Below are 12,000 nucleotides of genomic sequence, written 5' to 3' on the forward strand. Positions count from 1 at the left end.
GGCGGTGCTTGTGGTTCATTCTAGTTACTGTTAATGATTTTATTTTGGTATTGTTAGATTTATCTTATCGATATCTTTTTTATTATATTGAAAGTGTTATTATTGGAGCTTTAATATGCATTTGGGATCTCATTATTTCTTTTTATTTCCCTATCTCTTCTCTAATGAAATTAACATATTACACTTTCCAAATGTGTTTAAAATACTTAAGAATTGTAATTTTTACTGAATTGTGTTATTTGTTTTTAAAAAAATCAATCGGCATTAGTTTTCCAAAAAAAATTTGGAACCATGCTTAAAAAGTTCAAGTTTGTTATTATACAATATACTAAAAGAAAATTGTGTTTCATTATATAAATGACAATTTTGTAGCTATTTTTAATTTTTGTATTGTAGTCTACTTTTTAAATTATATACTTTTGGTCCCTTTATCTCTCACTAATTCAGTTTGGTCATAAAGTTTATTTTCTATATATTTTTAGTTTATGATTTGAGAAATGAGATAGAAAATGGCTGAATTCTTGTGGTAGAAAGATAAAGTATCGTTTAACACTAATTTTAGCTATGAAAAATATTAATTTTAGTATTAATGAGTTCTATTTAATGATAGAAGTCTCACCTAAGAGTTTTTTAGCCTAAGAGTTTTTTAGCCCTCCTATCGCCTGAGATGTTAGATTCAAGCAAATGAGCAAGATTTTTAGTTTCGGTTTGATTTAGGGTTTTTGAATAAGTTTTTGAGTTATTTTAGGTTACATGCGTGTTTATTAAGGTATATGAATTGTTTGAGTACATTTTTGGGTAAAAAAAAATGGGTTGAAATGAGTGTTTAGGTAAAAAAAATATTTCCCTTGATTTTCTATCCACCGCAGTGGTCAGAATCTGGGGAGAGGTAAGCAACTTGTCGTTTGACAACAAACAACACATTTTCTACTTATTTTGTTTTCAAAAAATTCTTAACTTTAAAAAGAAAATAGACAACCCAGGCGAACAGGCCTAGGCTAAAAAGTCTGCTCCCCTGGGCTTTTTAAAGTCCATGCACGTGTTGCTAGTCCTTTTTTTTTGGTCAATTGGTTTTGTTTTTTCTTTTATTTTTTTATTCATTTCATCATTCAATACTAAATTTTTATTTTTCTTTATTTTTTAACACATTTTAAACAAAATTTCATGATGTTTTTCAATGTAATATAATTGATTTTTTACTTAGTTTACAAACAAGATTTCAATGTTTTTTTTTATAATATCAAGAAACATTCTTTTTGTGTAGCTTAACTTAAATTGTTTTCTTTAATTTTATCTAATCACTTTCTTAAATATATCTTATTTTATTATCGTTTTATTAAATAAAATATTAGTTCCAATAAAAAATGTTATTGAACACTATGGACATATGATATATGTTGCGATATCAAATTTCTTGATTTACGTCTACCTCTTGATTTTTCTAGTTTAATTTTTAGTTATCGTAAATGATTTTTTTTATTTATTAGAACAAGTTATTTTTTATTTATTTAAATAAATATATACATTAATTTTTTTAATTTACAATTAGGATTTTTTATGTAAGAAAACATTTTAGAAAAGTCTATATATTTATTTTTTGTGTTAAAAATAAAATTTATTTGATTTACAGTGAAGAATGGGTTAAAAAGCTAGTAATTCTTGTTATCTTCCATCAATTAAATCAATCACGTTTCAAATATTTGAAGTTGCCGTGACATCATCAATTTGATAGATAGGAGGTAATGGGATATAAAGACTGTTGTCTTGTTTGTTTCATGGTGCAGTTTATCTCTTGCACTACCTATATATTAAAATTATTTGGTTAATTAATATATATTATAGTTTTACATGAATTTTACTAAAAAAAATTCTTGAAATATTGATTAAGATAAAATTATAATTTATAGTTTTTTTAAATCGCAACTATAAAACTACTACAATACTAAATATATATTAATTAGACTAATAAGCATAAATTGTTTAAGTTTATCATTACAAACATACAAAATAAAATATTATTAAAAAAAAGATTAGTGTTTAAACATGTTTAAAATTATAAACATATAATTTATATATCATAACAAACTTATAATTATCAGAGGGACATTTGAGCAATCTGATTGGGTGAAAGAGGTAAAAAAAAAAAAAAAACTTGGTTAATTTGGAGGGAAAATATTACCTCAAGCAATTTTTATTTTATATTTTAATCTTTTTTATCCCTTGAGCTCTTCATTGTTGTGGCCCTACGTGCTGTGCCATAGGCTTATAAGTGTGGTTTTTGCTTTTTAGATTAAAAAAAAAAGCAAAACAAAACAAAAGTGGGTTAAAAAAAGTGGTTAATGTAAAACAAAAGTTGGTTATTTAATTTTTTTAGATTTGAAATAAATTTAAAGGGAAAGAACTCGGTTGAATTTATGATCTGGGTCATGGGTTTGAAGAGTTAAGCCACAACATCCAGACTATTTTTTTTTCCTGATATTACTTTTTTTTAACTAATATCTTTTTTAACATGTTTTTTAAATAAATTTTAAATTGTTTCAATTAAAATCTTTCCTTTGTGATTTTTTTTGTTTATTTAAATTTTTTGAATAGACATTGTTTTGTGATGGTGTTATGCATATTTAATATTTAAAAATATTATTATGATTTATTTATATTTTATATACAAGAACTTTATATTTCAAAATAAAAATATTTTTAATATGTGCAGCTTAGTATAATATTTTTTTTATTTTTACTTTATTTAATTAATTTAATGTGTTTTTTTAATATCATTTGATTGAATAAAAAATTAATTTTAATAAACAAATTCAGTAAATATAACTAGTTAAATGTCATTTCTTGTAGAATTAAATATCTTTATCTATATCTATCTTTTGATTTTTAAAGTTTTATATTTGGTTATAGTAAATAATATTTTTTTTCTTGTTTATTAATATACATAATTTTCTATTTATTTTATTACACAAACACATAAAATTTTTAATTTACATTTAAAACTTAAATGTATAATTTTCTTTTATATAAGAAAAAAAATTTAGGCTGTTTGGTAATGTGGCCGCGGGTGAGGTTCACCCGCAGCCACACATATCAGTGTTTGGTAAAGCAAAAAAAAGTGATTTTGCTTGTTAGGACCCACCAACTTTCGCTGCCCTGCCGCAAGATTTGGAGAAGCAGCATTTTCGTGGGTATTTTTAATGAACAGTGGAGCCATGCTCCACTGTCGTACTGTTCACGTGAACAATTTTTTTTTTGTTGAAAAACCAGTGTGAAAAATTTAGTTTTTTCCCCCCTGAAAAACCAGTGCAGTTAATTGATTTCACTCGTATTGTTCACGTAAACGTGAACAATATTTTTTTGTTTTTTTTTAAATTAGTTTAAGGTGAATTAAATTTACTCGTACTGTAATCTCAATTTTATTCCTGGTGATATTTTACCTAATTTTATTGCACGCTCAAAAAATCATGGAAACTGTAGTTCTTGTCGAATGACTTTTGTACATAATGAAATTGTAAATTTTTTTTAAAAAATTGTGTTTTACTCGAAAAACTAGTATTTAATATTATTTAATAACACTACATAAATTAGAAAGATATCGCATAATGACGTAGCATTTGTGGAATTTGATCGCAATTCCAATTATGTTCTTGTCGGGTCCAACCCAGTTAAAAAAAAATTAGTTTTTGTTGTTGCGCGCTTAAAAAACTATGGAAAATATAGTTCTTATTAGATAGATTTCGTATGTGATGACATTATATATAGTTTAATGGAATATAAAAAATATTTGATATCAATATTATTTATTTCATGATGTAATAACAGTAGTTAAATCTACAATATTTAAATTAAAAATCATTAATATTAATATATATATTTTTTAATTATTTTATAACCTCAATTTAAAAAGTATTTTTTTAACCAAACACATTAAATTACTTTTTATTTAACCTTAATTTCAACCACAGTTTTAACTATACGTATATTTTCCAAATCAATCTCAACTAAAAATATCTTTTATAAAATAACTTTTTTAAAACAACAATTATAACAATAATCCTAATACCAAACACACGAGGGCAAACAATAGCTAGTTCACCTCTGTTTTTTTAAACTCGTACCAAACACCACTTTAAATATTATTATTATTTTCTTAAATATAGCATCGTTTTGTCGTCTCTCTCCCCCGCTGTCTACATTTCCAAAAAAAGCCGGCTTCCAAACGAAAGCTAACACCAGCACCATCCATCACTGGTTATCACCGTCACCAACACAGCACAAACCCAAAAAGAAAAGAGAGAGAGAGAGATGGAGAAGATAGAGCACACAACTGTAGCCACAAATGGCATAAACATGCACATAGCATCAATTGGTACAGGCCCAGAGATCCTATTCCTCCATGGCTTCCCTGAGCTCTGGTACTCATGGAGACACCAGCTACTATCTCTCTCCTCCCTGGGCTACCGCTGTATAGCCCCTGACCTTCGTGGCTACGGTGACACTGACGCGCCAAAGAATTATAGAGAGTACACAGTATTCCACATCCTGGGCGACCTTGTGGGGTTGATTGACTCGCTGGGAATCGATAAGGTGTTTTTGGTGGGTCATGATTGGGGAGCAATGGTGGCTTGGTACTTTTGCTTGTTGAGGCCTGACAGAGTTAAGGCCTTGGTTAACATGAGTGTTGTGTTCCAACCCAGGAATCCACACAAGAGTTTCGTCCAGATTAGTAGAGATTTATTCGGTGATGATTATTATATCTGCAGGTTTCAGGTTTGTGAAAAATACTTCCGAATTTATCAGCATATCTGTTTCCAGTTTCAGAGCTTGTTCTCTACCTCAGTTATCTTGTATATTATACGCTACTAATTGGGTTTTATTTTTTTAATTTTGTATTGTGGGTGGTGTTCATTTTTGCTGTTTTAGCAGTGGTTTTAGTGCTGAAAGGCAAATCTGGTTTGAATGTTTGCTCCTGTTTGGTGGTTCGTTAGTAATAAATGTTGCAAATTCTTTCATTTGATTTCCAGTGGGGGTAGAATAGAATCGCTTTATTGATTTGATACTTTTCGCATGTTCCTAAAGCTGGAGTTATTATTAGATTAGATGTTTGGGTTCAGATTTGGAATATTAACTTTAACAATTATTAGATTCTTTATCATGTCCTTAGTGTTATTTTTTTCCTTGGATTGTCCTCTTTAACATTTAGCTTTAACCAGTGGAGCAACTCAGTGACCCAACACAGAGTGAAAAGGAAGTGCAAAGCTAAGCGCTATTTCAAAATAAAGTAATACCTTTTCTATCCAGAAAATTAGAGGTTTTTCACGGTTTTCATTCACAAGTTTTCCACTGTTTTTCAAACGAAGAAAAGACATGAACTGTGCAATTTTTTTTTCTTTTATATGCAAACATTTTTAAGCAATATAAAAGATTAAAATTATTTATTTTTTAGATTTTCATATTTAGTTAGTGTCATGAATTTAATTTTTATTATAAGTCTAATATAAGTATTTTCTTTTTTTTTTTTTAAATTAACAACATAACTTTTTCATGAAATAAAATTAATTTTCTACCATTAGATTATTATCACGAATGCAAAATATTAAGATGGCTATTATAAATTATAGTTTTGATTTTTTTTTATAAAAAATAGCTGTAATCTTGGTATATTTCTTATATTTTCGGATGAAAAAATTAGTCCTCATTCTCTACAAATGAACACATTTTCTAATTTTTCATTGAAAGACAAAAACCAGAAAAGAAAAAGGAAACTGAAAATAGAAAAGAAAAATAATTTTCTGTTAGTAAACAAACCCTTAATGCTATTAATGTCTGTGAAAACTTTGCTGGAATTGCATTAACAGCTTCAAAGGCGTTGCACATTTACTTCCGAGTTGTCTAGAATAAGGATTTCTCTTACCCGATATCTTACTCTTTGAAGTGCTATGGATTTTATTTAGAATTTATTGGGAATTATCTTGGATATATAGCCTTCTGGAATTGTACTCTTCTAATCATGCAGAACCTGGTATTCAGCCGTCCTTTTCTAGTTGCTGTAAATGCTGTTCAGGGTTGATTTAACCATCATAAAAAGTTTCAAAACTTGTGAGGCAGGAACCTGGAGAGGTTGAAGAAGACTTTGCTCAAATGGATACTGCAAGAATAATCAGAAAGTTTCTGACCTCTCGTAATCCAAAGCCACCTTGTATACCGAAAGAGGTAGGGTTCAGAGGTTTACCTGACAATCCAAATTTACCTTCTTGGTTGTCAGAAAAAGACATAAACTATTATGCTGGCAAATTCAACCAGACAGGCTTCACTGGAGGATTGAACTACTATCGATGCTTGGACCTGTATGTGTACTCAATCTCTTCTTATTGACTTTAATACAAATATATGTCAAAATATGTCTAGGACATTAATCTTCTTGTTTATCATCATAGTAACTAGACACTTTGTTCGGTAGAGGATTCATTTTCCATGTCTTTATTTGGTGCACAAGTCCATTTCACCTCCAATTCTCATACAATATTAGTTTCAGCAGAGCAATGGATCTCTTCCATTGTTTTGTCGTAACATTTATTGGGCAGATATTTGTCAAGGCATAAACTTTTGCATTCTCGATTAGCAGATGCGGATTAGATTGCTGAAGGCATTGAAAGATGCCGCTTCATTTCTGAAAGGAATTGATTTTCTCGACTCAGTTTTGTTCCTTGTTGCAGAAACTGGGAGCTGATGGCAGCATGGACTGGGTTACAAATTAAGGTACCAGTGAAGTTTATTGTCGGTGACCTGGACATTACCTATAATATGCCTGGAGCTCAAGATTATATCAGCAAAGGTGGGTTAAAAAAATATGTCCCCTTCTTGCAAGAAGTAGCTATAATGGAAGGTGTAGCTCACTTTCTCAACCAAGAAAAGCCAGAGGAAGTTAGCTCACATATCTACGATTTCATCAAGAAGTTTAATTAGCATTAGACATCTCATACATGTTCCTTTCAAGGTTTTATATATATATATATATCTGCAGAACTCAATTGTCTGCTTTTCCTGTACGGCAATGCTCCATTCCACGGGATGGCCTTAAAAGTGTGTGAATAGGTTGCAACAAATAATAAATACAGGTCTTTGAGCCCAAGGTTGGAGTTGGGCGTTGTCTGCTCCTGAGTGCTGACGCTACTGTATCTTATAAAAGGATTTATCGTACCCTAGACTGTTCTGTGTCCTTTTCATCTTACCTAGAAAATACTTCACATATTCGGGACCCAAAATCTTCAAAATTAGAACCAGTCAACTACAGTTTTATTACCCAAAGGTAAGATCCCCAACAGGTACTAGGTCATCTGGTAATTGTGGGACGTCATAACCTGAACAAGGATTTCTATGGACAGAAGTATTGTGCTGGAGAGAGATTTTCTCCATGTTGGGTGTCTTCCAGTTTTCGCCCTTCATGTCAACAGATACAGAATCTCTCTGTTATTGTTTTGTTCTCGTCTAAATGATTTCACTTGTCCGGTTCTTTTTTTTATTCTTTTTTTGATAATGAGTAAGTCTTCAATTCACGCTGATCACTTTACAAATCCCAACCAGCAAACCCAAATTGTTATACACAAGATTTGTTTTCTGTGATTGCCAATTGATATGCATGAAGGGAAATCTGATTATCAGAGCGCCATGATAATCGGAGCTTGATAGGATGCATGTCTTCTTCTTGGTTTTTCGATGATGTGCATGGAAGAATATCTTCAAATTAAATGTCCATCCAGTTTTAGCTTTCTCTAATCGTTGACATCAGCTCCACCATCTCCAAGTGCCCTATAGCCAATGGAAAACAATTTTGTGACTAAAGAGGAAGGGAACAGATGCACAAAGCATGTGAGATTGGCCTTGATGAACCAATGGAATATCAATCATGTGAAGTCAGTTGCTGCTGCTAAGAGGATGTTCGTAAACCAGATGAAAAGAATGCACACGATCATGGAGTCCCTTCCCAGGCTCAGCGGGCCCAACTACCAAGCACCAGCCAATCTCAACTAAATCTTGCATTTTCACGTGGGTGGATCGATGACTTTATTTTTGTGTCGATAAACAGATCCGACATTAAACCTAACTTTTGATAAGAACATTAAAATCACTATACCCTGTAAGGCCTTATTTCTTAAGAAGAACAAACTGTATTTCTGTGTACGAATAAGCCATCTCAAATGAAAACGAATCATCTCAATGACACGAACCACCTCAGATATCAGTAACGGTAACATTGCTGAAATTCAGAAGTAAACCATTAATCACCCAGTTAACAAACAAAATCGTTGCTCGGATCAAAATATTGAAAAACCGAAACTTTTAACTTCTAAGACAAAATAATTGTTCAAGACGTGAGGATAAGAAAAGAAAAGATAAAACAAACAAGTTGCATATTGGATTATAGATGCATCTGCTTGGATTTGGCTGTATTTTCTGCGTGAGATACCACACTCAAACCCTAAATCCCTTGCTGTTCCTTTTACCTCTAGCCTTCTCAAATTTCCTTCCTTTTGATCGTATATAGGGTTTGGTGTGGCTGTGTGGCACACCAGGAGCTGGTCCAAAGTGCTTCACAGCCTCACGAGCATTCTTGGGACCTCTGAGAAGAACCTGTAACATTGGCCCATGATTACTTAATATCCTCAATGTGACAAGGCTCCAAGCAAAACAAATTCTTTAATCACACCAAAAAGGAGCAGAAGAAACCATTTGCACATGTGAATAGAACCATCAAGTATAAGTTGATAACTGTAATTTTACTTGCATGATGCATGCCATAAAGGACATGGAAAACTAGGAAACTGGTAATAGAATAATGGTTACAAAGAAAGCTCGAGATTAATGAGCATATCCTCATGTGTTCCTTCCACTGTTCTTGCTTCATCTTATATCATTATAGGGAAACATAGAGGCAAGAGGAACAAAAGTGCAACCAGAGCTTTATACATGAATAATGAGAACAATCTAGCGCTGTGAACACAGTGAGATGAAGTGCCTGACTCTAGGAATTTAACTTTTGAAGGTTCCAAGATTGGTCCACAATCATATGCCTGGTAAATGAGATGGAAGGCAAACTTGCTAACAAACTAAAGTACTCACACAAACTGCTGACAACCTTTGAATCTACTTGAAAGCACTTTTAAAGTACTCACACAACCTGCTAACAAACTAGTTCAAAACACGCCACCAATGGCAGGCTCATAATCCCATCACGAGAGAACCCAAGTACATCCCCAAAATTTAAAAGGATTGATATGGTGCTTAGCTTTACAGGGAATTGAAGACATTTACTTCTATAAAGGTAATACACTGCAAGAGAGCCATATTTCATACTTAAAGAATATTGAATACTCCAAATGCTTCTTTGCAAGTACAACATCATGCTAATATGTAATTTATCAAGTAAATCACAGTTCATGCTAAGGAAAAGTGAATTATATAAACCTCCCACACATCCCATTCCCTGGCTTTACATCTAACACTATTAGGCTACTTTATCACCCCTTGCCAAAATACAATAACCAGTATAAGAAGCATCTTAGATAAGCCTGTAATCTTCAACCACAAAACAAGTTTCAACTAGAATCACAATCATAATTAAGTCAATGAAGACAGTTAATAAAATAACACTGGAGTCCCTCAAGCTTAATTATTGAGCATCAGAGTTCCAAATTTGGATAATTCCAATTTTGAATGCGCCACATTATTTGATTAAGGCGCAATAATCAACAGTTGACAAAAATATCATCCAAGAGGTTGGTTAGGTTTGGCATACCGTGTTCTGACCAAGAGGAGCACGAAGAGCAAGCTGGTCAAAAGTCAAGCATTCACCACCTGCCTTCTCAATCCTAGCCCTGGCAGTTTCGGTGAACCTCAAGGCAGTAACCTTGAGTGCAGGAACCTCATAAACCCTAATATCATCAGTTATTGTCCCAACAACCACTGCAATCTTACCCTCCTGATTAACAAACACAGATAATATCACTAATCAAAACAAAAGTAATATAAATGAAAAAAACAGAGTGATATAAGGAGAGAGAGAGAGAGATGAACCTTGCCCTTCATGTAAGTGATCAAACGAGAGAGAGCAAGAGGAGGCTTGTTGGTCTTGCTCATGAAGAGTCTCTTCAGTATCACCGCATTGAACTTGCTGCCTGTCCTCCTCACCAAAAACCGGTACAGCTGTTCACAGATCCACCCATTTATTTAACAATATATATATAACAGAAAGATAGAGATAGATAGGGAAAAAAGAAAAAAAGAGAGAGACATGTATTAGCAGCCTACCTTGACGAGGAGCTTGAGGTAGATATCATCAGACTTTGGAGCTGTCCTCTTGGTCTTCTTACTCTTGCCGCCGGCCTTCAAATCGATACCCTGCAATTACACATACATGCAACAGTGCGTAAGAGATAATTACAGTGTTACGGCTTCTATTTTCTTTTACTACTATTATTTGTAGATGGTGGCGAAGAAAGATGGATACCATTGCTGTTGTGGGGTGCTTCGCTGCTGCTGCTGCTGCTGCTGAGAGAGGCAAATCAAATGTCCTTAAACAGAAGCAACGAGACGGAGGCTAGGGTTTTAGGACCCCTCTGTACGTACTGTAAGAACAGACAAGTTCGGACTGGGCCTGTTTTAGGCCGGGCTGGTTTGTTTATGAAGTCCATTACACTTGGCTCAACGACGTCGTTTCCAGAAGACTTTCGTTTGACAAACACATGACAAAAATGTCGCTTAACGTGTGGCAAATTAAACGACAAAAAATCTTCTGAATTTAGGTGTATCTCCATCCACTCCTCACTGCCTGTCTGTCAATGCATTTCTCTCTGCTGCTGGCGCACTTACTCAACAACTTGCCCTCGTCTCATCTCAGCTAGCTGATTTATACACACACACACACACACACACACACACACACACACACACGCACGCACACTTTATGTTAAAATAATAATTAGCCAATTCTAGGCCAACCAAATTGAACCTATGATCACAAATATTATTCTATAACCCTTGCTGAGAGTATCATCCAATCTGTTCTTCAATTCATTTAAACCTAAACTATAGTTTCAGGGACAGTTATCAAGATGTAAGAACAGTTCTTTACGAAAAAGTGAAAAGAATGTTTGAAAAAGAAATAGCAGGTTTCTCATGCAGATTACTGATCATTTCCTTTGTTTCTGTGCTTCGAGACTTTCATAGTGTGCTTGTCTTCGCTTCATTTGGCGAGAAAGGAACATCGGATGCCTATTGCCGATGGAATTGTCCAATCTGTTGTTTTCACTGTTAAACGATAGGTTGCTGCTTTCTAAAACTTATGCGAGACACGTGTATCAACTTCTTCTGCTCGATTAGGCATGCCTAAACTTCAATATAGAATTCTTCCTGGATTTAGAGGCAGCCATGTTTATGTACGTGTAGATCATTATCAAATATAGATGTTTATATTTCTCCATATAACTATGCTAAAGTTTTTTATGCAGCTCAAAGGGCAAGAAGGACAACAATAATGATAGAAAGAGGGAAGATATGCTGAAATAAGGTCAAACCATAAAAAAAAAAAAAAACTCTAAAATCTTATTTTTATTTCTAAAATATTAATTCGATTAAGTCTATCTCTTTAAAAATCTTTTATGAAAAATCATAATAAAAAAAAATAGTAAAAAATCATAAAATCTAGAATAATCAATAAAAAACAACGAAACAGAATATTCATAACTTAATTCAAGGAATTCCACATGATGGTTGGATTGGTGAAGTAGTTCCTTTTTAAAAATGGGTTTCAGGAATCTTTTATAAAAATTTGATTTAATAGTCGAATTTAAAGTTTTGATTTTTTTATCTGCTATACTAGTTTGGTTTGATCATACTTCCTCTTGAACTTGGTTCTATCTCATTAGTCTTTTCTAGTGGCTCATTGATTATTAAAAGATTATCCGAGGGTATCTGAGTTTTTTTAAAATGTTTTACAGTGTA

The 12,000-nt window shown here is 32.5% G+C and overlaps 2 protein-coding genes across 2 annotated transcripts; one reads left to right on the forward strand and one right to left on the reverse strand.

Annotated features, from left to right (window-relative positions):
* The first annotated feature begins 4,157 nt into the window (after nt 1–4,157).
* On the forward strand, nt 4,158–7,200 carry LOC7491290 (uncharacterized). Its single transcript, XM_002320297.4, has 3 exons — nt 4,158–4,770; nt 6,109–6,347; nt 6,717–7,200. Exons 1-3 carry the CDS (start codon nt 4,306–4,308, stop codon nt 6,964–6,966), a joined length of 954 nt encoding a protein of 317 aa, XP_002320333.3. The 5' UTR covers nt 4,158–4,305; the 3' UTR covers nt 6,967–7,200.
* Nucleotides 7,201–8,237: 1,037 nt separating this feature from the next.
* Nucleotides 8,238–10,657, reverse strand: LOC7491291 (60S ribosomal protein L18-2). Its single transcript, XM_002320963.4, has 5 exons — nt 10,508–10,657; nt 10,309–10,398; nt 10,075–10,203; nt 9,797–9,979; nt 8,238–8,631 (listed from the first exon to the last, which is right to left on the reverse strand). Exons 1-5 carry the CDS (start codon nt 10,508–10,510, stop codon nt 8,473–8,475), a joined length of 564 nt encoding a protein of 187 aa, XP_002320999.1. The 5' UTR covers nt 10,511–10,657; the 3' UTR covers nt 8,238–8,472.
* Between the last annotated feature and the right edge of the window lie 1,343 nt (nt 10,658–12,000).

Source organism: Populus trichocarpa, chromosome 14 (assembly GCF_000002775.5).
Source record: "Populus trichocarpa isolate Nisqually-1 chromosome 14, P.trichocarpa_v4.1, whole genome shotgun sequence".
Classification (NCBI taxonomy): domain Eukaryota; kingdom Viridiplantae; phylum Streptophyta; class Magnoliopsida; order Malpighiales; family Salicaceae; genus Populus; species Populus trichocarpa.